This window comes from Kwoniella dejecticola, chromosome 6 (assembly GCF_000512565.2).
Source record: "Kwoniella dejecticola CBS 10117 chromosome 6, complete sequence".
NCBI classification, from domain to species: Eukaryota; Fungi; Basidiomycota; class Tremellomycetes; order Tremellales; family Cryptococcaceae; genus Kwoniella; species Kwoniella dejecticola.
This window is the reverse complement of record NC_089306.1, coordinates 435,348-453,567: the sequence shown is the minus strand read 5'-3', so window position 1 is coordinate 453,567 and position 18,220 is coordinate 435,348. Positions and strand designations below refer to the sequence as shown.

General features: G+C 48.6%; 7 protein-coding genes across 7 annotated transcripts; 3 read left to right on the top strand and 4 right to left on the bottom strand.

The window, feature by feature from the left end:
- Positions 1-861: 861 nt before the first annotated feature.
- On the bottom strand, positions 862-2,476 carry I303_105048 (uncharacterized protein; the record flags this gene model as incomplete). The annotated part of the gene is made up of 7 exons (XM_018408798.1): positions 862-1,033; positions 1,108-1,193; positions 1,272-1,426; positions 1,492-1,510; positions 1,606-1,692; positions 1,808-2,101; positions 2,306-2,476. The coding sequence occupies 7 exons, from the start codon at positions 2,474-2,476 to the stop codon at positions 862-864; spliced, it is 984 nt and encodes a 327-aa protein (XP_018262489.1).
- Positions 2,477-3,280: 804 nt separating this feature from the next.
- I303_105047 (uncharacterized protein) lies at positions 3,281-4,246 on the bottom strand (the record flags this gene model as incomplete). Its single annotated transcript, XM_065969087.1, has 4 exons — positions 3,281-3,491; positions 3,584-3,735; positions 3,816-3,965; positions 4,031-4,246. 4 exons carry the CDS (start codon positions 4,244-4,246, stop codon positions 3,281-3,283), a joined length of 729 nt encoding a protein of 242 aa, XP_065825159.1.
- A 685-nt stretch (positions 4,247-4,931) lies between these two features.
- Positions 4,932-6,155, top strand: I303_105046 (uncharacterized protein; the record flags this gene model as incomplete). Its single annotated transcript, XM_018408800.1, has 2 exons — positions 4,932-5,351; positions 5,427-6,155. The coding sequence occupies 2 exons, from the start codon at positions 4,932-4,934 to the stop codon at positions 6,153-6,155; spliced, it is 1,149 nt and encodes a 382-aa protein (XP_018262491.1).
- Positions 6,156-7,075: 920 nt separating this feature from the next.
- On the top strand, positions 7,076-7,791 carry I303_105045 (uncharacterized protein; the record flags this gene model as incomplete). The annotated part of the gene is made up of 3 exons (XM_018408801.1): positions 7,076-7,408; positions 7,497-7,556; positions 7,624-7,791. 3 exons carry the CDS (start codon positions 7,076-7,078, stop codon positions 7,789-7,791), a joined length of 561 nt encoding a protein of 186 aa, XP_018262492.1.
- A 100-nt stretch (positions 7,792-7,891) lies between these two features.
- Positions 7,892-12,834, bottom strand: I303_105044 (uncharacterized protein; the record flags this gene model as incomplete). The annotated part of the gene is made up of 9 exons (XM_065969086.1): positions 7,892-8,089; positions 8,179-8,494; positions 8,572-8,734; positions 8,797-8,959; positions 9,025-9,206; positions 9,259-9,464; positions 9,530-9,788; positions 9,840-12,143; positions 12,207-12,834. The coding sequence occupies 9 exons, from the start codon at positions 12,832-12,834 to the stop codon at positions 7,892-7,894; spliced, it is 4,419 nt and encodes a 1,472-aa protein (XP_065825158.1).
- Positions 12,835-13,191: 357 nt separating this feature from the next.
- On the top strand, positions 13,192-14,696 carry I303_105043 (RNA polymerase II subunit A domain phosphatase SSU72; the record flags this gene model as incomplete). The annotated part of the gene is made up of 5 exons (XM_018408803.1): positions 13,192-13,707; positions 13,790-13,821; positions 13,899-14,185; positions 14,295-14,413; positions 14,595-14,696. The coding sequence occupies 5 exons, from the start codon at positions 13,192-13,194 to the stop codon at positions 14,694-14,696; spliced, it is 1,056 nt and encodes a 351-aa protein (XP_018262494.1).
- A 420-nt stretch (positions 14,697-15,116) lies between these two features.
- Positions 15,117-17,989, bottom strand: I303_105042 (uncharacterized protein; the record flags this gene model as incomplete). Its single annotated transcript, XM_018408804.1, has 16 exons — positions 15,117-15,222; positions 15,323-15,496; positions 15,567-15,705; positions 15,779-15,858; positions 15,923-16,038; positions 16,112-16,240; positions 16,301-16,331; positions 16,394-16,417; positions 16,494-16,668; positions 16,741-16,776; positions 16,855-16,979; positions 17,101-17,198; positions 17,306-17,477; positions 17,649-17,671; positions 17,781-17,793; positions 17,880-17,989. 16 exons carry the CDS (start codon positions 17,987-17,989, stop codon positions 15,117-15,119), a joined length of 1,551 nt encoding a protein of 516 aa, XP_018262495.1.
- Between the last annotated feature and the right edge of the window lie 231 nt (positions 17,990-18,220).

Here is an 18,220-nt window from a genome sequence, read left to right as displayed (position 1 = left end):
ACCGATATGACGTCGAGCGGATCGGAACGGTTCATGATCGACCCAACATCATTAGCAATGACGAGATGACGAAACTGATTAGATTGGCACCGAGCACAGTCCATTAGTACAGTCAACCGGGATGGCTTGGATTGATTCGTCATTTGGACTGAGATGTTTACGGGAATCAGATCGAACATTACTTGATCGTTTTCTCGATTTAGCTAATTTCAAGGACGCTTTGCTGGAAACTACCGATCGATTAACATATTTCAGGGAGCCCCATCGGACTTCCATTCGATCACGCCGTCAGAGAGTAGCATTTCTTCACAATTTTGGCAGCATTCGGGGCCAGAACGCAATCTCAGAATGGCTTATAGGAAACAAGTGACGCAAGAAGACTAGTGCTTTTGAATAATGATGGATCAGGATTTACCGGAATATCGGTGGACCGCCAGATCGGAATCGCGTCGATTTGATCGACATGATGATTTCAGGGTAAAATACATCATCGTGTACTGTACTGGTTGATATCGCGCAATCTGCCATGTTCAACCGACTGATGCCCAAGCAAATTAGCTCGGAGACCGCGCTATCGTCTCGTATTGACATCGAGACGGAGATGTGCTAGTCTTGCAAAGGGTGCATGTGCAGCTGTCTGTTGAGCCAAAGAGAAGCGAATCAATGAAGAGGGCTTTTTTGAACTTCGCGATCGGAAATCCAGTCGCGTCTGTGCGTCTGCGCGTGTGATCATCCAGATCATCGCACGATACAAAGAGACACAACGATGATGCATAGAAGCCCAAAATATCTAGGAAAACCACCCTCTCCAGAGAATCTATGCCATCTCCCCGCCTCCCCTTGATGCTCCAGCTCGATATCTTAGGTGGCTCTGGCCTTTCGGATGTATTTTGATCTGGATTGTAACGCCCTTCGATTTGTGGTCTTTTGGCATTTTCCATCGACCAATTTCCATCCGGTCCTACATGAAGAAGCTATACATTGACCTTGAACACAGGTGGAAGCTCCTAAGGCAGCACCAATGTTTGTGCAGCTAAAGCGGAGTCCACATCAATCAAGTATTTCGATATCTCGAAATTCAGGACGGAGCGTTCAAGTGATACTCACTCTTGACCAGCAATGGCAGTCGTATTGCCGTATTGGCCGTACATGCATCCACCGCATGATTCAAGTTCTGTCGAAGTATCGAGACACTAAACGACAACCAACGCGTCAGCACAACATCCCAGATGCGCGTGTACAATTGTTGGGAGATCGATCGCTTAGCTCACCTCATAGCTTTCGTCTTGACTCTGGACGAGACAGGCTGTCAACCCCAATGGACAATGCTGCTTGTGTGTTCGACTTATGATCTCCTCGGTGTCGTCGAGTGATCTTCTTACACCAGAAGGAGCGGCTCTTCTTGTGAGGCCAGAAGCTTTGGCGGCTAGGAAAGAGCGGCAAGCGACCTTATCAGCTTCTGGTCTGAATTGTCGGTCAGGGAAGACTTACCTTCAGTGTGGTAGAAGATCTGGCGATCGAGAAACGAGCAAATACGGATAACTTCAGTCAAGATTGAAGACCAGAAGCAAGATGTAAGGGGAGCAAGAGAGGAGGGGTACTCACAAAGTACGAGGTCGGTCCACAGGTCATCTCCGTCCCGGAATCCGATAGCCCGTTCGCCGCACAATGACAAGTATAATACCCATTTTGCTGCGAAAGAGTGTGTATTATTAGCAGTGTATGGTGAAAGCCTTCTCGACGTTTCGTTCTCCCCCATCTCCCTTATTTTCGATTGAAAACTGAAAGTCAAGAATCGCTAACTCACCGGATTCTCAATATAGGTCCCGATATAAGCACCATTACAATTCCTAAAGCAATCTTTGGGGTTGACCACTACGAACGGGTTGAATCCGTCGTTGTTGTACGTGACGCTATCCACGCATTGGGACAACATGAACGAGGTCGAAGTTACCCTGACGTCGAAGTTTGAGGAGGTCGTACAATGACCACCGTTACCCGTGCTCATTTGCGGTCCTTTAGGGAAGTCATTCGAGCAGAAACAAGACGAGTCGCTGGCTCGCCAAGCTGCATAGGCGTATTCACTGGTTGAGCATGACGTCTGATCATCCGTTCCCCAACGTATAGATAACGCATACATCAGCTCTTTCCCTGTGCATTCGAGCCTGTCTACGAATTAAATCCGCGCTGCGAGTCTTTAAGGAGACGAACAGCGAAGGGGTGGTCACCTGGCACAACACCAGTGGGTTCACAGGTAGACTGCCATTGACGTTGAGATCTGAGTCGCGAGATAGGTCTCACTCACCGAGCAGGCAGCAACGGTTGCTGGATCACCTTCACCTCCGACCTCATTCACGAATGTAGTCTCATCGTCGGCGTAGCATCCTACGAATAGGTTGTCCGCCAGTACTTTCTGCCCAAAGAGCAGTGCTGAGAGAGCCAGTAAGGTAAATGACTGAGAGTCGAGAGAAAACATCGTTCTATAGTTGCGAATATGCCGTCTCTATGAATGGCAATGAAGGCAAGCTGAACGAAGGTTGTGAGAGAAAGGATTTGTTGAGCATTCATCGCATTCTAACATCCTATATATATTGTATGTTTGCCCTTCCAGTGGTGGTCCCAGATCACAACAACCGATTCCTGGAAGCAGACGAACCGCGTGTTTGTGTTTGAAGTCTAGAGAGTCCGCACGGCCCATTGAAGACATACTTGACCCTTTGCCGTACGCCTATCTCTATGCGGTCTGTAAGGTTAAAAACGATCGGCAGATGATCGAAAGGGGTTTACGCACTGCAGAAAGATGCATACAAACTCTATGATAATGGTCAGCCCAACAGATGAGTTATGGTTGATTCCAAACAAAGGTAAACACTCGGTTACTTACCAAAATTACGGCATTTCTTTCCTTTTGCCTTTGAGCTCTGTTGATCTTCCAATCCTTGTACCCTGGGTTGTATCTCTGACGAGCTATATCGAGGCCTTTGGACTACAGAGGATAGATATGCTGTTGTTATTATGAGAATAGCATTGGGCTTGGACCTTGAACAAGCCACGACGAAAGACAATGCTCAGACTTTGCCTCTAATGAGACACCGGTCCTCGTGCGTGCCGCGTCGAGCTCTGTACAACGGAGAGCGGTACATCGGATTTGAATGAGCAGAACTCTCCCGGTTTGGGTCGTCAAAGTTACCTTAGAAGTAGTCAAATGCTGGTACGAGAGAAATGCATGTGGATTTATCAACAAGATTACCCCAGGACTGCTGCTAGAGCTTCTACGTGATCAAGCCAAAAAGTGCTTGACAGCTTTTTCCACATCCACCTTCTCCGGCTTGATCTCCCCACTATCTATCCCTTCGATGACTCGCTTGAGCGCTATCGACTCGGACACTGACTCGGTCTTGATCCACACGCGGCCATTCAACCCGACAGCTATCTCGAATGGTATCGAGGTGGCCAAAGCAGGAAGTACCGGAAATTTGGCGTTAAGCAGACTATGCGAAGATCACTCGTGATTAGTATGCTGTCTGGCAGGTGATAGGCATGGTATCAGAGTTGGGATAAGGTTACTCAAATGAGTACTTACTGTCGACATAACTGAAGTGAGCAAGATATCATTAGACCACCTTTCAGCTCTCCGAACCCTTCTGCTTTACCGGTATTGGGGTCGAAGCATTCTATCTCGGGCTCCATGTCTCTGTTTGCCAGTGACACTCGGGCATATACGAGTGTGCCGACCTGCTCAAGACGTCGTAAGCGTGGAAGCGTTGAGTTGGCTTTGTATAGGTGCATATTTAGGGGTTGGGTGCTTTACTCACCTTCAAGTTGGGTTTACTCCTCTTTGTAGCACCTTCAAATGCCAGACCTTCCAGTGAAGCCATCTGAGACGATCCCAGATCTACCCTGTATCCTTCTGCATGTCGAGCTATGATCGAGCCCAGGACCATGTCTTTTTGCGCAGGTATATACTATATCAGGACAATCAGTGTGGATCATGATAACCCATCGTACGAAGATTTCGTCGAGTACTTGCTCTTTTGGAGTTGCCTTCCACCCAGTACTGCTCGCTCTTTTCTTTTCCCTTGAAAGAGCTCAGCAGACCCAATCTCGTCGAGATGATGGCTGGTGCATCGTCTGAGGAAGGTGTTCGAATCCGAGACGAAGAAGCGGCAAGACCCGGTCCCAGTACTACAGGTTTTGAGGACGAAGGAAGCGGTACAGTGTCACCGGGCAGTACGAGCGAGGCCATAGTGTCGTTTTTAGGGGCTGTCTCAATGGGCTGCAGACTTGCTATGGTAGAGGAACCTGTTGAATGGCCTTAATCAATGAAATTACAGATGGCAAAATGACGATGTGAGAAGTACTCGTAGCGAGAAATCGAAAAGCAAATTACTCGATTTGATCCCGTCGGAAACGCACAGACCGCACAGCGCCATGCCTCCATGCCTCCATGCAGCCAGCCATACAATGATCCAACACATTTGCCCACAATTGGGATGATCAAGCACGACATTGGAGCTGCTGGTCATGGTAATTTGCAAGTCTCTACTATGGCGAAAATGTCTGTCCGGTCACGGCGGGCCTTCTGACCGAGACGAGCGTCGAATCATTGTTTTGGAAGGCTGAAAAGTATCGGACCATCATCATCAGTCTGTATACACGACAGCTTCGGAACGATGATCCATTGTGGCTCCACAATGACTGTTCAGCTAGAACAAACGACTTCAGAAGACGTTCTTTTTACAAGTGGAGCTGTAGAAAGGAAGGATTTCCGCGCTTCAAAGATCGACTCGACTCAAACTCATAAGATAAATACCGCTAGGATATTTGGCGACTGCATGTAGTAATTCCTCTTTGCCACTTTTCAAACTTTGTTATTCTATGCTCATCCCATCACATTAGCCACATACCACTGATTGATACAATCTCACACAATGGCTTTAGTATCCACTCAAGCTCCTTCTACTTGGACACCCTCAGGCCCCTCGAATGACTATGGATCTTCTTACGACTTGCCCGACAGGTCGGGCAAGATGAACGCTGACGGCACCCTCACCGAGGAAGGTCGAGGGTACTTCAATGATCAGCGAAAGGCCCTCCAAGAGACGATCAGACAAAGTGCCACCGACGCCGAGTCCAAGGAGCTCACCGATTATGCGATTGGCTTAATTCAGCGAACGATTGAAGACGGTTATGATTTACCTGAACATGAAGAGTGGGCAGTCAAAGATTTCGAATCTTGGACTGAAAGAGCTCCAAGACAGGCGTACGCCGCTCTTGAGGCCTATCAGGCCATCATGAACAAGAAGAACAGGAAACTGTTTAGAGAAGCAGCTGGGACTAGAACTGTTCCCGTGAGTCCCCTGTCGATCGTGTCCGATCGCAAAGATTACAAGAAGCACATACTAATTATTGATTCGTGCCTACAGGACACTGTAGACTCAGAGACTGGACCTCTTCCCATCACCTGGGCGACTCCTCGAGGACCTTCGGACGGGCTGACTCAGTATCCCAGTGAAGGAATTGTCGATTCCGACTCGGATTCCGGATCTAGCTCTTCGACAGCTATGGTCCCGTACAACGCTAGCTCAAACGCCGTTGCCACCATCACTGCACCTGACACTCAATACGCGTCGAATGATCCAACAATGTATCATCTTCGAACCATAGGCAAGACCGCTCATCCTAGTCTCTTGCCCGGCGTGTCGCTCGACAGCGAGGTCGAAGGCGAAGACGCGACCACGGCTAGAAAATCCGCTATTGTGCCTCACAAACAGAGTTTCAGCAAGCCCATGGCCGACTGGCTCGCTTCAAGACAGATGCTGCCCGCTTCCGCTCTCAGTGGCGGTTCAGGAACGGGACAATCGAGATCACCGTTCGCCCAGAGTGATGCGACTGATAGTCAATTCCCCTCTTCGATGAGAAAACTTTCCGCAAGAGCGAAGTCCCTAGTCGACGACTTGCTCGACACGATGGACATGAGCCGAACCGATGTGGCTCAAGGTAGGATCGAAGATGCTGACGGAAGAGGTCATCGTGATTTCACCTTGGGTGACGGATGGAGAAAAGACGGAGCCAGGACACAATTCTCTTGTTCGACTGCCCAGCGCGGCCCGCACCAAATCAGCATGTCGACCTCTTACACTGTCACTGCGTAGGCTGAGTGGCGTTAGTTTGAGGAGAGGTCGGTATCAATGAGCCGCCTTTGTTCTACTGGCTAACCAACAATTCTTTGATCTTTCGATTGACAAACAAAGGGGCGTTTGTTTCCATGGGTTACGAGTAGTGGTCGATATGTCTACATATATCGACATCATGCATCGTCAGATTTAGCGAGAATCTTCGCGGTATCGTCACAACCAGTCCCTCGTGATCATTGTCCCAAATCAGTGCAGCTTCATTCTTGATCACGGCGCCTCGTCCACCTCATAGTGTTTGTCCTTACACTCGTCCAACATGCCCAGATGCAGCATTTAGATATGATGGTCGTGGGGACACAAAGCACCGCACTTCCAGGTATATGACCGTGCTTGTGACATACACCTCCCATGTCTCCTTGTCCTATACAGGGCAACCGTTGACTGGCACGACAGCAACAAAGGTTTCCCCCTGGCAAAAGTGGCAAAACGGCCGCTGTACACCATACAATCGTCCCCAACCCTTACCTCTCAGTGTTCGAAAGCGTCGCTCTTTTCGAGATCTTTGAACGCGTTAGAAGACCTTGATCAAAGGATCCTCAGCTTGATGCAGTAAACTGCCATTATGATGCAATGATCTAGCAAGCGAGCTCTTCCCAGTGTGTGGATATATACAGAGGGACATGAGGAGTAGCGGTCATAGGTTACAGTATCATTTCGCAAATCCATCAGACATACTCCCGAATAATCACACTCTCCAACAAATTGACTTCCCAGTGCTGCAGTCCTTCAGCCACGCGCTACACGGTACACAACACACAATGATTAGCCAATCCCTCCGAACCCAGGTCACCGACCTCGTCCCCCGCATAGCCTCGGCCGGGTGTATGTCAGCCACAGAACAAAGCAAATTTCAAGATCAGATTTCCGCATTATCAGATATGTCAGGTAATATCGACTCCAATTTCTCCGTTGCTGACAAAAGGTATTTCGCAAGAGAGATCACCAAATACTGGGATACCGAGAAATTCGGCGACATGCCCAAAGCGCTCTCTCAAGCTAGCGAACAAGTCACCCAGTCCGACTCGTCGGTAAATATCAGCCAAAGGGCGAAAGATCTAGCACAAAATGTGGAGAATTTTTGTGCAGAATATACATCCCTTGCGAACAGTATTCTGGATAACTCAGAGCATGGGCAATTGAAAGAAGATGTTTTGGCTTGTTTTCGACAAGCTTGTGAAGAGCAATTCGGTGGTTTCGATCGGGAGTCATCAGTGAGTACAATGTCGCAATGTAGCTTGATGAAGTCCCGCTTCATGGGCCTGACAAATACAGCACGCGAGCTGAGTTGTTCGGAATTAGGGTGATCGTTCTGGAATATCTCAACAATCGTCCGCGCGGCTCTCGTCTGGCCGTAGTCAAGTAAGCATTCGTATATTGGCACGAAGATTAATGTATAACCAGCCGCTGATACGTTTTTGGATGACAGGGCGATTCAGACGGAAGTAATAGCTCCCACGACTATTCCTCTTATGATAGCAGTATCGGATCCGACGCTTGGAGGTCCCGGGACAATTCCGCTGGGCACGCTTCTTACAGCGATGGAAGTAGCTTCAACTCCTCGTACACAGCGCCCCCCGTAGCTATCGCAGCCTAGACTTGAGTCGACAATATCATCGTGATGTTGAGACTGCGAGATCTGAAAATGCGATTCATTATTGCATTTAATGTACGTTTGTGTAATGTATGTATAGTCGTTAATCTGTGCGGGTGATCTTCTCTAGACCATCCAACCGCCTCTCAATCTCCTCTTTCAATAATTTGGCCTTTCGCTGTACGTTCTTTTCCTCTTTCTCATCTCCTTCTTGAGCCGCAGCTAGAACCCTATCGAAGAGGTTATATGGGATATTCGCCGAATTCGATTTACCAGGCGGCAGTAATTCAGGCGGCGTAGCCTATACAATTGGCAGCCGACCACGGATCAGCTTTTTCTCGCAAATACCTACACAAGCCAAGTGGTTCTTCGATATTGACATGGACTCACCTTCCTGATCAGATCGATCGACCATCCTAAAGCTTCTTCTACCCAGCCATACCTTAGAGCCCTATTTATCCATGATTCCGCATCTCGGTCCATCTCCCAAGTGACCAGCCAAACGGGCATCTGCCATTTCTGCTTCTTGTCCTTGTTCATCTCGAACAAAGTATCAGCGACGGCTTGGCGATATTTCCAACTCGTTTTCGCGGAGTCGTGCCGCGACAGAGCTGTTTGCAGGTAATTTATCGATAACGCTGAGGGCGAACCGCGGAGGTGGGATGTCACAGGGGAAGACTGCAGGAATGTAGCGGCGGAGAAATCACTATTCACACGGACCGAAATCGTCAGCATGAGCATAGCCGGAGCCTCAACTGTGAAGGACGAAGCTCTACGACTAACCCGTTATGTTCCGACAAACGGGACAATTCCACACATCGAGCAGCGAGAGCCTGGAAAAGATCTGTCATATCCACTTGGAGCGCGACTGCTGAGCTCTGAGCGATGTCGAACATGCCGCGCTGTATAAAGAGACCGACTACTTCCTGCGGCGATACAGTCACTCCTAACACCAAGGATCAGTCAGTAAATGAATCACCCAAGTGATGGTCTCTATGAGCCACTCACCATGTTCATGCAGATCGGGAATATGGCTCGATAATCGCAATTGAGAAAGAACAAGCGTATATTCCATCTCAATATCAGCTAATGAGATGATGTCGATCGGTCGTTTATCTTTGCTGAATTCTTCATCCGGTATATAGCTGGAAACTTTTCTTCGTTTTATACCCTACGTCACATTACACATTCAGCTCACAAGTCTATGCCAGAATTGTTCTCATTGTTCGCACTCACGCGTAATGCTTTGCTCGGCGCACCCGGCACAGACACCCAAGCATTTCGTTTCTCCACAAGTGAAAGGGCGTTAATAGCTGCTAAATAGCTTCTGGCTTGCATAGCTGACAGGTCGAAAGCAGGGAATTTCGAGCTGCTGCCCTCAGCAAATCTCCGTCCTTGCAGATACATGATTTCTCCGGCTGAATCAATCTGATCAGTTCTCGTCATGATAGTAAAGAGGAACAGGCTTACCACTCCTGTAGTCCCCCCTTGCGATGTGCCACGAGTATAACACTTTATAGTAATTGGGGAACCGCAGAGGATCCGAGTTTCTCGCTTTAAATCGCAACATCTCCTCCACATCTTTCTGGAATCCAATGAAACCCAGCGAGTTAAGTCGACCAACTTCATTGTTCTCACACATCACCGATATCAACTGTCCAAGGAAATCCCGTTTCCTAGCAACAATAGGGGTAAGTCTGAGTACAACAGGAGGCGGATCAATGTTGCGGCTTTGACTTACAGATCCAGGAATGGCAGGTTGGTCAGCGTCGAGTATGCATCCTCATATCTGCCCAAGGCGATACTAGAGAGGAACACCTTCGTCCAAAGATCCTTCGTAGACACGGCATCACCCTTATTAGACTGGATAGCAAGTTGACCAAAGTACATGACCGGTTGGTCTGCGCCTTGATCGTCGAACACTCGGCATATATGTCGATAGTACTCGCTGAGTCCGTTTGAACCGGTAGTGGATGCGAGAATCGCAGAAAGAGACCCATCTGTCGCTCTCTGTCAGTCACGCGTTAGACAACTCTAGGATAAGAACGCACCTTTACATCCCGCAGCAGCTTTTTCTAAGTATTTGACGGCTTCTTCAGTCATCCCACATTCCAAGTATGCTCTGCCTTTGACGTAAGAGATACCAGCGGAAAGAGGGTACATATCCGTAAAAGCTCCCGCAAGCTGAGGATGCCCATCGACCAGTATCTTATACGCTAATTTGATGTCGGCCTCCTGAGCTCCAATATCTGTTTGTCCGCGCTGAATGATCCCCAAATCAGAGATGAATGAAGAAGCAGTTTTGAAGAGTGTGTTGATCCCGCCATCCGTGACTGAGTGAGGCATTTGCCTCGCCAGCAGAGAGTGTATCAAGGAGTAACCGAGATCAAACGTATCTGAGTCCACGTTCGAGTCCTCTTCGCCTTCTCTCATGCGTAGACTACCCAGACCTTCCGCTAAGACATCGTCGCCGCCATTGGTCTTCCTCTTATTGGAGCGTTTCAACTTGCTTCGTTCTCTAGCTTCTTCACCTGTCTGGTCCGCTACCCATTTCAGGACTTTATATCGGTGGAAAATGGCTAATGCTCGAGCGAGGATTTCGATCAATTCTTCGCCCTCATCATCCTCATATGACGGGTCGCGGGATTCGAATAGATGGAAGAATGTCACCAGCAGGACATTCCGGGCGAGAGACAGGCGGGATGCGATGGTGGATGTGATTACTGAAGTGAGAAGGGCATTTCCTGACCCTGACCAGCTGATCTCGTCCGTTTGAGCGTCATTGGTAAGATCCGTCGGGAGTTCAAGAATATTGAGCGACTCGTCTAACGCTCGACTGACAGAGGGGCTTTCCGATAAAATTCGCCTGACGGAAGTTCGATCCTCTTCAGTGAGCAGTTCTTCGATATAGTCATCCCAAATGGCCCCAGCGATCACTTCCGAGGGCTCATGGGTGACAGTAGCAAGACGTTCGACGGTGACATTGACAAAGTCGTCAAGGGCTGTACCTGTGTTCTCAGCGGCATCTTGTGTTTTAAGTACATTGCTGATATATGACCCCGACATCGATATCGCGATCGCTGATGCTCGTGCTTTCGGTGGGGCCAGAGCAGGGTACAGCTTCCGTATCGCTCCTTCAGAAAATTGCAAGAATTGGTTGGGATCGATGTCTGTCCGGCCAAGTCGATCGACAAGAGCGACAATGTCATCCGGAACCGACGTCGAAATGCCTTCTCGAGTGAGGACCATCACTCCATTGTCGACGACCGTAGTGTTCACAGGCCATCTAGCTTGTTTGTCGAGTTCCCGAACATTAGACCATACTCCGAGCCAGTCCAGCTTCAAGTTCTTCCTGTACGCGTCTACAACCGGTGCACCGGTCTGAGGGCTATACTCCATCTCGATTTGACTGCCTACTACTCCACCAAATCGCTTGGAGAGGGAAGCGAAGGAATTAGCAATCTGTTGAGCTTGATTCTTCCTGGATAATTGATGTATGTAATCTTCAAGAGCGGTAGTAAGGGTCAAGATAGAGAATCGACCGGGATGGAAGAGATGTTGAATGAAGGCTGCCGGGATGTCACCGTTGTCTTCAGGGTCAGCAGGTTTAGGTGGATCTGAGCTGAGGATATTGTCGAAGTAAGCCGCGTCGAAGCCTTCTACATCGTTTGAAGAAGCATCTTGTTGCCATTCCGACAAGAGGAGAGCGTCATTTGTCTCGATATACGTGCTGAACTGTAATATGTCGTCGATAAGTATCGTTTCGCAGAAGGTAGGTCCTTTCTTGTCCCATGCGACCCAGAGCTTCCACCCGCTATCTATACCTTCTAATTGGACCGGTGGAAGCACTTCGTATCCTCTAATCTCGGCACCAGCTGAGAGGGAGGAGCAGACTTTTTCGCCAGCTGGGGCGAGATCGCTGATACTGTGGCTCGAAGTAGCTGCACGGTAAATTACGAATGAGCCGGCAGATGTTGAGCTGTATGGGGTGGACGCGAAGGCGATTACGATATGAGAATAACGAGAAGCCGAAGAGGGATGAGCAACGACCTTCAACATGTCGACAGACCCGTCTTCGACAATGGATGAGCTCGATCCTTCTTGAGAGCCCCTAGTGACTAATTCTTGAGAAGTAGACCTGACATCAGTGGTCCGTAGACAAGCACCAGTTGAGGAATTCCAACTGCGCAATTTGCGATCTCGAGACAAGGTGTAGAGCACGGGGATATGATCGCCCTTCTGAAATTCGGCAAAGGATATGATCTGCTCGTCGGTGTTAGCTGAGCGGGAGAAGAGGGAAGGTAATCGGAGACGGGATGTCGCTCGATGATGCGTCGCTGACCATCTTCCGGAATCTGCAGCAGCGAGATCAGTATCTCAGGTAGGAAGAGGATTTTTGTCGATTCGAACGAGCTTACCAGGTGTCCAATACCCAGACCTATGTATTCTGACGATCCCACCATCCCCTCCTCCTAGAATTATGATATTTTCGTTAAGTGCGGTCCAAGCGCTCACTCCACTACAGGCCACGACAACATCTTCCGGAACCTGCCACTCCTCATACCAGTCGTCGTTTCCCTTGGTGGTGAATATGAATCTGTCCTCGGTGCCAGGTCGGAAAGTTCCAAGGGGAAAATTCAGTCGGTAGACGATGTTTGCCTGGGAAACCACTGTGACAAACAGCCTCTTATCCCTTTTAGAGACCACTACACCACCTTGAGATAGCGTACGAAGTTGTTCAGGGAAGAATATTCGGATGATCTCTGAGCCGTCTAAGCCTCGGGGTCTGCTTTTCCTGATTACTGTGTTGAAAGAGCGTAATTCCAAAACATGTCCGTTATAGATGCTTCTAGCTAGGATATTGGTAGACTCATGATGTATGACGGACACGGCATGATCCGGATGGAGCGGTTCGGCGTAGTCCTCGACAGTCAGCGGGACAGCTTGGTCGGACTGTATGCGCAGTTCTGGAATGGCATTGGGTATAGAGGGAGGAGGAGGAAGGTGGGCGTGAATCAGATGATGGGGTATAAATGTGCTAGGCATGGTCGCAATCGAGATGGAGAAGGGTTAGCTGGTGGCCTCGACACCAGATCTACCTCTGGAAGCTGTAGCGATGCCGATATGAGGCGGTAGATGATGGGGAAGAATACGAGTCGCAGGTCGAGGTGAGATTGAAGTTGAAATTGATTTTGATGGAAATGGTCAACCGCGTTTCGGCATCATTTCCTCGACAATTCTCCTTCTCGCTCAGTCTCAATTCCGCAAACTGCTTTTCGAATAGGTTTTCTTCCTACTCTTTGACTCTTTGCGTAACAATAGACCGCTCAAACACTGGCCATCGGGCGCACAGAGTATCGCCTGACCCCCTAGATACCCCCTAAGCATACGCTTATACCCAGTATGGACCCACGTCGGCGAAACAATTACCCTCGTCCGCCTTCAACTTCAACAACATCTGCTTCCCTCCCTCCACCGCCTGGTCAATACAACCTTCCTTCAAGTCAATATGGTGCTCAGGATCCTCGTCAGGCTCAACAGACATACAACACCCCTCCTCCTCTGCAATCTCAACCACATCCGACATTTCCGCCTAAACCTCAAGGCGGGGGGAATGCAACTCCGCCTATTTCCCAAGGAGCGTCTGACCCTAGAATGAGACCACAAGATCCGCGGAATCGATACAGACCTCAGACCCAACAGACATCTACACCTACACCCACTCCGCCCCCTTCAAACTTCGTTGCACCGCCTGCACATATACCTGTACCTACTCCGCCGGCTCCCCATTCAGGGGATATTAAGCCGAACGGGGCATCTCTGGCGGCTGCAGATAGTAATGGCGAGCTGCAAAACGGAGGAGAAACGTACAAGGGTAAAAGAAGACCACTGTTCTGCGTAGTATGCGCTAGTAACAACGTGAGTGTTTCTTGATGATCATCATCGGCTGGTCAATCCAATAAGTGCTGTTGGAGATACTTGTGCTCATGAAGTTGAGCAGAATCGTTCGATGGAAGCGCATATGGTTTTGAAGTGAGTTCGGAATCACCAAGACAAGGGGGCAATTGACAGTTTACGCTGATCCCTGACAATCATGCTTGACCGAGTAGTAAAAACTCCTTCCGCGTGATATCAGCAGGAACAGGTTCAGCCGTCCGACTCCCTGGGCCCGCTATTGACAAACCCAACGTCTATCGTTTTGGTACCCCCTACGACGATATATATCGGGACCTCGAGTCGAAAGATCCTATACTGTACAGTCGGAACGGGCTGTTACCGATGTTGGATCGGAATAGGAAGGTCAAGAAAGCCCCGGAGAAATGGCAAGAGCTCAGGAGCGTCAATGCCGATGTGGTGATTACCTGCGAAGAGAGGTGTTATGATGCTGTCTGCGATGGTAAGTCATGATTGTCGTTGAAATTGTCATCGTCCTGAGCAGACATCGGTATCATACCGGAGATCGACGTACAAGTTAACGGGACATCAAGCTGACGATGGGTGTGCAGATCTACTGACCAGAGGAGGCGAATTCAATCGACCGATACATATCATAAATTTCGAGATCAAAGATAATCCGGAAGAAGCTTTGATAGCCGGTCAATCCATATTAGAACTTGCCAAAGCTGTGAGTGCGAGCGCGAGTGCGATTACGAGCGCTAGTCCATAAAGTGTACCACCAGCACGAGTGCGGATAAGGCAGCGAATCATTCATCCGTTCATCCAAGGTTCCAACGAGTCTTCGTGCTGGCTCGTCTCAACTTTTGTGTAATACGCACAACTTGCTGATGGTATGATGCCCAACACAGATCGAAGCTGCGACAGACCTGGATGTAGAGATCGACGAGATCTTACTTTCTCATGCGGATAAACATCCTCACGTACTATTACATACTGTAGCTTTCTATTGATGGTATTATGTCCACGTCTACATGTCAAGGCTTTACGATGTAAACGTGTATATCAAGCAGCGTCGAATCGAAAGAGCGATCACACCGACTTGGCTGATGGTTCCGCATCGTACGAGTACAGAGAGGGAAACCAGCGATTTGAGGTTTATTATATACATTATTGTAGTTATTTGGATTTGAGATTATATTAGATTATACGCATACTCATGATTATTAGAACAACAGTTGAAGTTTAATTTTACCAAAATTGATGATTGATTAGATTGGCCAGGTTGAATGGCTGTGTCAGATAATTATCGAGAAAGAAAGGATCATGCGAACCTTGGAGTGAAGGAAGGGTATAATTTGGTGATTTTGCGATTTGAGTCGGGTCGGGTCGGATGAAGGTAATGGAATATCGTCAAGACCAATTGAGATGGTCTAGATGACGGGAGCAGTAGTCGCCTCCATACCCTCTTTATCGGATTTACCGTGTTGAGCGATCTGAGCGCCCTCGACGTCCGAGACGGTATCTTTCAATCCCATCCTACATCACACAAAGCGGCGTCAGCATTGGTAATGTTCTGGTTTATACGAAGATTTCTGATAACCGTAGAGCGGAGCTTGGGATATGGGATGACACTCACTTCGAAGTATCAAAGCCATTCGCCTCAAGGTATTCTCTAAACAGGATATCCTCATCGTGCATCGCATCAGGCTTGATATTGGGGATGAAGATCAGAGTAATCGCTGCCGAAGCCAAGGCCAAACCACTTCCGAGCCAGAACACTCCGGTGTTGTTCCCATATGATCCTGGTTCACTACGGAAGGCGAGAGATTGAGTGTCAGCCTGTGCTTATCTTGGAAGATGAGATTCAGACTCAGGCTTACCCGAACGACGCTTGGATTTGAGGGAACGTATAAGTACCGATAAACGCGCCGACCTTGCCGACAGCAGCTGCGATACCGTACAGTTGACCTCGAGCAGCGGTGGGACCAATAGCCTTGGAAGCCAATAGACCGAGATTGTCTAGATGAACAAAAATAAGGGATCAGCATCGTCATTCATTGTTATTCACGAATCAAATACAAGCAGGACTCACTTCCGGGACCAAGTTCTCCGAAACCCAAGAAAACACCATAGAGGATTGCAAAACCAGCGATTCTTCCAGGTTCGGTCAATCTGTCATCCGTATTATAGGTCAATGAGAGCGCGACAAGAGAGAGACACAGATCGACGAGCTCACAAATTGTAAGTACCGGAAAGAATAAAGCCGACCAAAGCTTGACAGCACAGACCGAAGATCATACAGTATTTCGGACCGAACCAATCAACAACAAAAGCTCCAATCACAGTACCGGGCTAAGAACGGAAAAATCGGTCAGTGAAGCCATGGATACATCCATAGGGAAAAGCCTTTTTGCTAGATGCTCACGACATAGAAGAAATTGATCAGACAACCCCATCCGATAGAGGTGTACAGAGTACCGTTTGGATCGGCGACATCTGTGATTGGGGTAGCGTAGAGACCGAAGGGATAAGTGATCCAGTCATACAAGAACCACTGCAATCGAATTCAATCAGTCTTGGCCCATGAAAACATGGGAGACAGTCAGAAACTCACTGTGATGGACACAGCAGCAAGTTTGACCCAACTACCATAGGCATCGGATATCAGCAGGTACCCTCGTCGCTATACACAAAGTTCGGAGCTCACTATCTCTTGATGATCAACCAGTAACTGATCAAGAACACGAGATCAGCTCAAGTTCTAGAGGCAATCGAGCTGAGCGGTCCGTCGATAAATTCGGACTTACGGGATCCGAGTGTTCTTCATGGAGTGTTTAGCATAAGCCTCCGGTTCCTTCATCTTCAATCGGAAGTAGAACAAGAACAAAGGCGGTACGACTCCAAGACCCAATGTCACTCTCCAGACCGCATTGAGGTGGTTCATACCGAAGATCCAGAGGCAAACAAGACAGACAAAGTAGGCTAAATCCCAACAAACGAATCAGCACACCACAAACAAGATACAGGTTGGAGGACTATCGAAAGGCCGCTTACAGATGACGAAGGCGAAATCAATCATGGTGTTCGTAGCTGTGTTTACGAGTCAGCACTTCACGTGATACATCTCGAATCTCCGCTGGCGCCTAAGTCTTCGAGGGCATGACTTACCAAGTACGAAAAGCCTTTGTTGAGATTTCTTAGGGATATCAGGATCCTCCGTGTTCTCAGCTGCAGCTACTGATCCAGTCGGGTATTCTCCTCCAATTCCAATACCAACCAAGAATCGGTAGGCTCTGCGGTTCGAAACCGGTGTTGAGCCAGGCGAGGAGGAGGTGGGAGGGGGAGGAAGATCAGAGAGGTGGTCAAGACTTGTCAGCGAGTATTCTTGGTACACGGCGTGATCAAGTCACTCACAGTAATGCATTGATAGTACCCTGAGCGCCAGGGCCTTTGGATGCAGCTTGCAAAGCGGAAAAGACAAAGACGATTCCTGTGCAGAGCAACATTCCGAACTATGATAACCCGTCAAATCAGCTGGGCATCACGCAAAGTACTCTCTGTGGTCAAGCGAGAGCCAGCTCGGGTTCATGCTTTGATATTTGGGTAGAAGGAAACTAACCTTTCTACCGATCTTATCTGAGATCCAGCCGAAAGACAATTGCCCAACAATGATACCTGCAAATGCTATCGCAGGTAACAATCTAGCGTTGACAGGTCGGTTGGCGAATGTCTCTGGGTAGATGTAGGTCTTGATGATTGTGGAAGCGGGACCGATCGAGGCGTTTGCGTATCTAAGAGATAGAAGTCAATCTTTGTCAGCTCATGTGAATACCCCATGACATTTGCAAGCTTAGCCAATCCCATTGGCATGACCAAACTATGGTCCTTCCGATGCTCGCCACGACACCATGATAATCGTGTGACGGCAAAAAGAGTGAGGTACAAAGTGAGAGAGTACTCACCCATCGGAGAAGAGCGAAGCACCCTTTCGTCACACAGAAAAAACAAGGTCAGCATCCAGCTCATCGTTCAATATCGAGTGAGATATATTCTGCTGTTGATTACGTGTGGACGGTGATGCTGTGGACACTCACAGCAGCGAAGATACTATGAATCGTAAATGCGTAAATACGAAAGGTGGTCAGCAGAATGATCGGTATCTTTCTTCAGCTCGACGAAATAACCCGACTCACGCTCCCTTCTTACTCAAGCCCATCTTCCTTTCAAGGACATTAGAGTCCTTCGGCTCCTCGCCCGTCTTGGGCTCGAGGTCGATCTCTTTCTTAGCCCACGGTAATCTCATCGTGGTGTCTTCCAACTCGTCTTATATAATCGCTGTACAGCCGATGTTAAGGAGGGTGAAGGTGACTTTGTTTTTGACTGGTTTTGGTATGATCGTCAAAGTCAGACCGTATATCTATCTACCAGGACACAAGAAGAGCGAGCTGCGTAAGACTCGACTCACGTATAGGGATCAGATAGCCCAACAAGAAGACAAACAAAGTCAGATGTCAACAGGTGAACAGATAAAAAT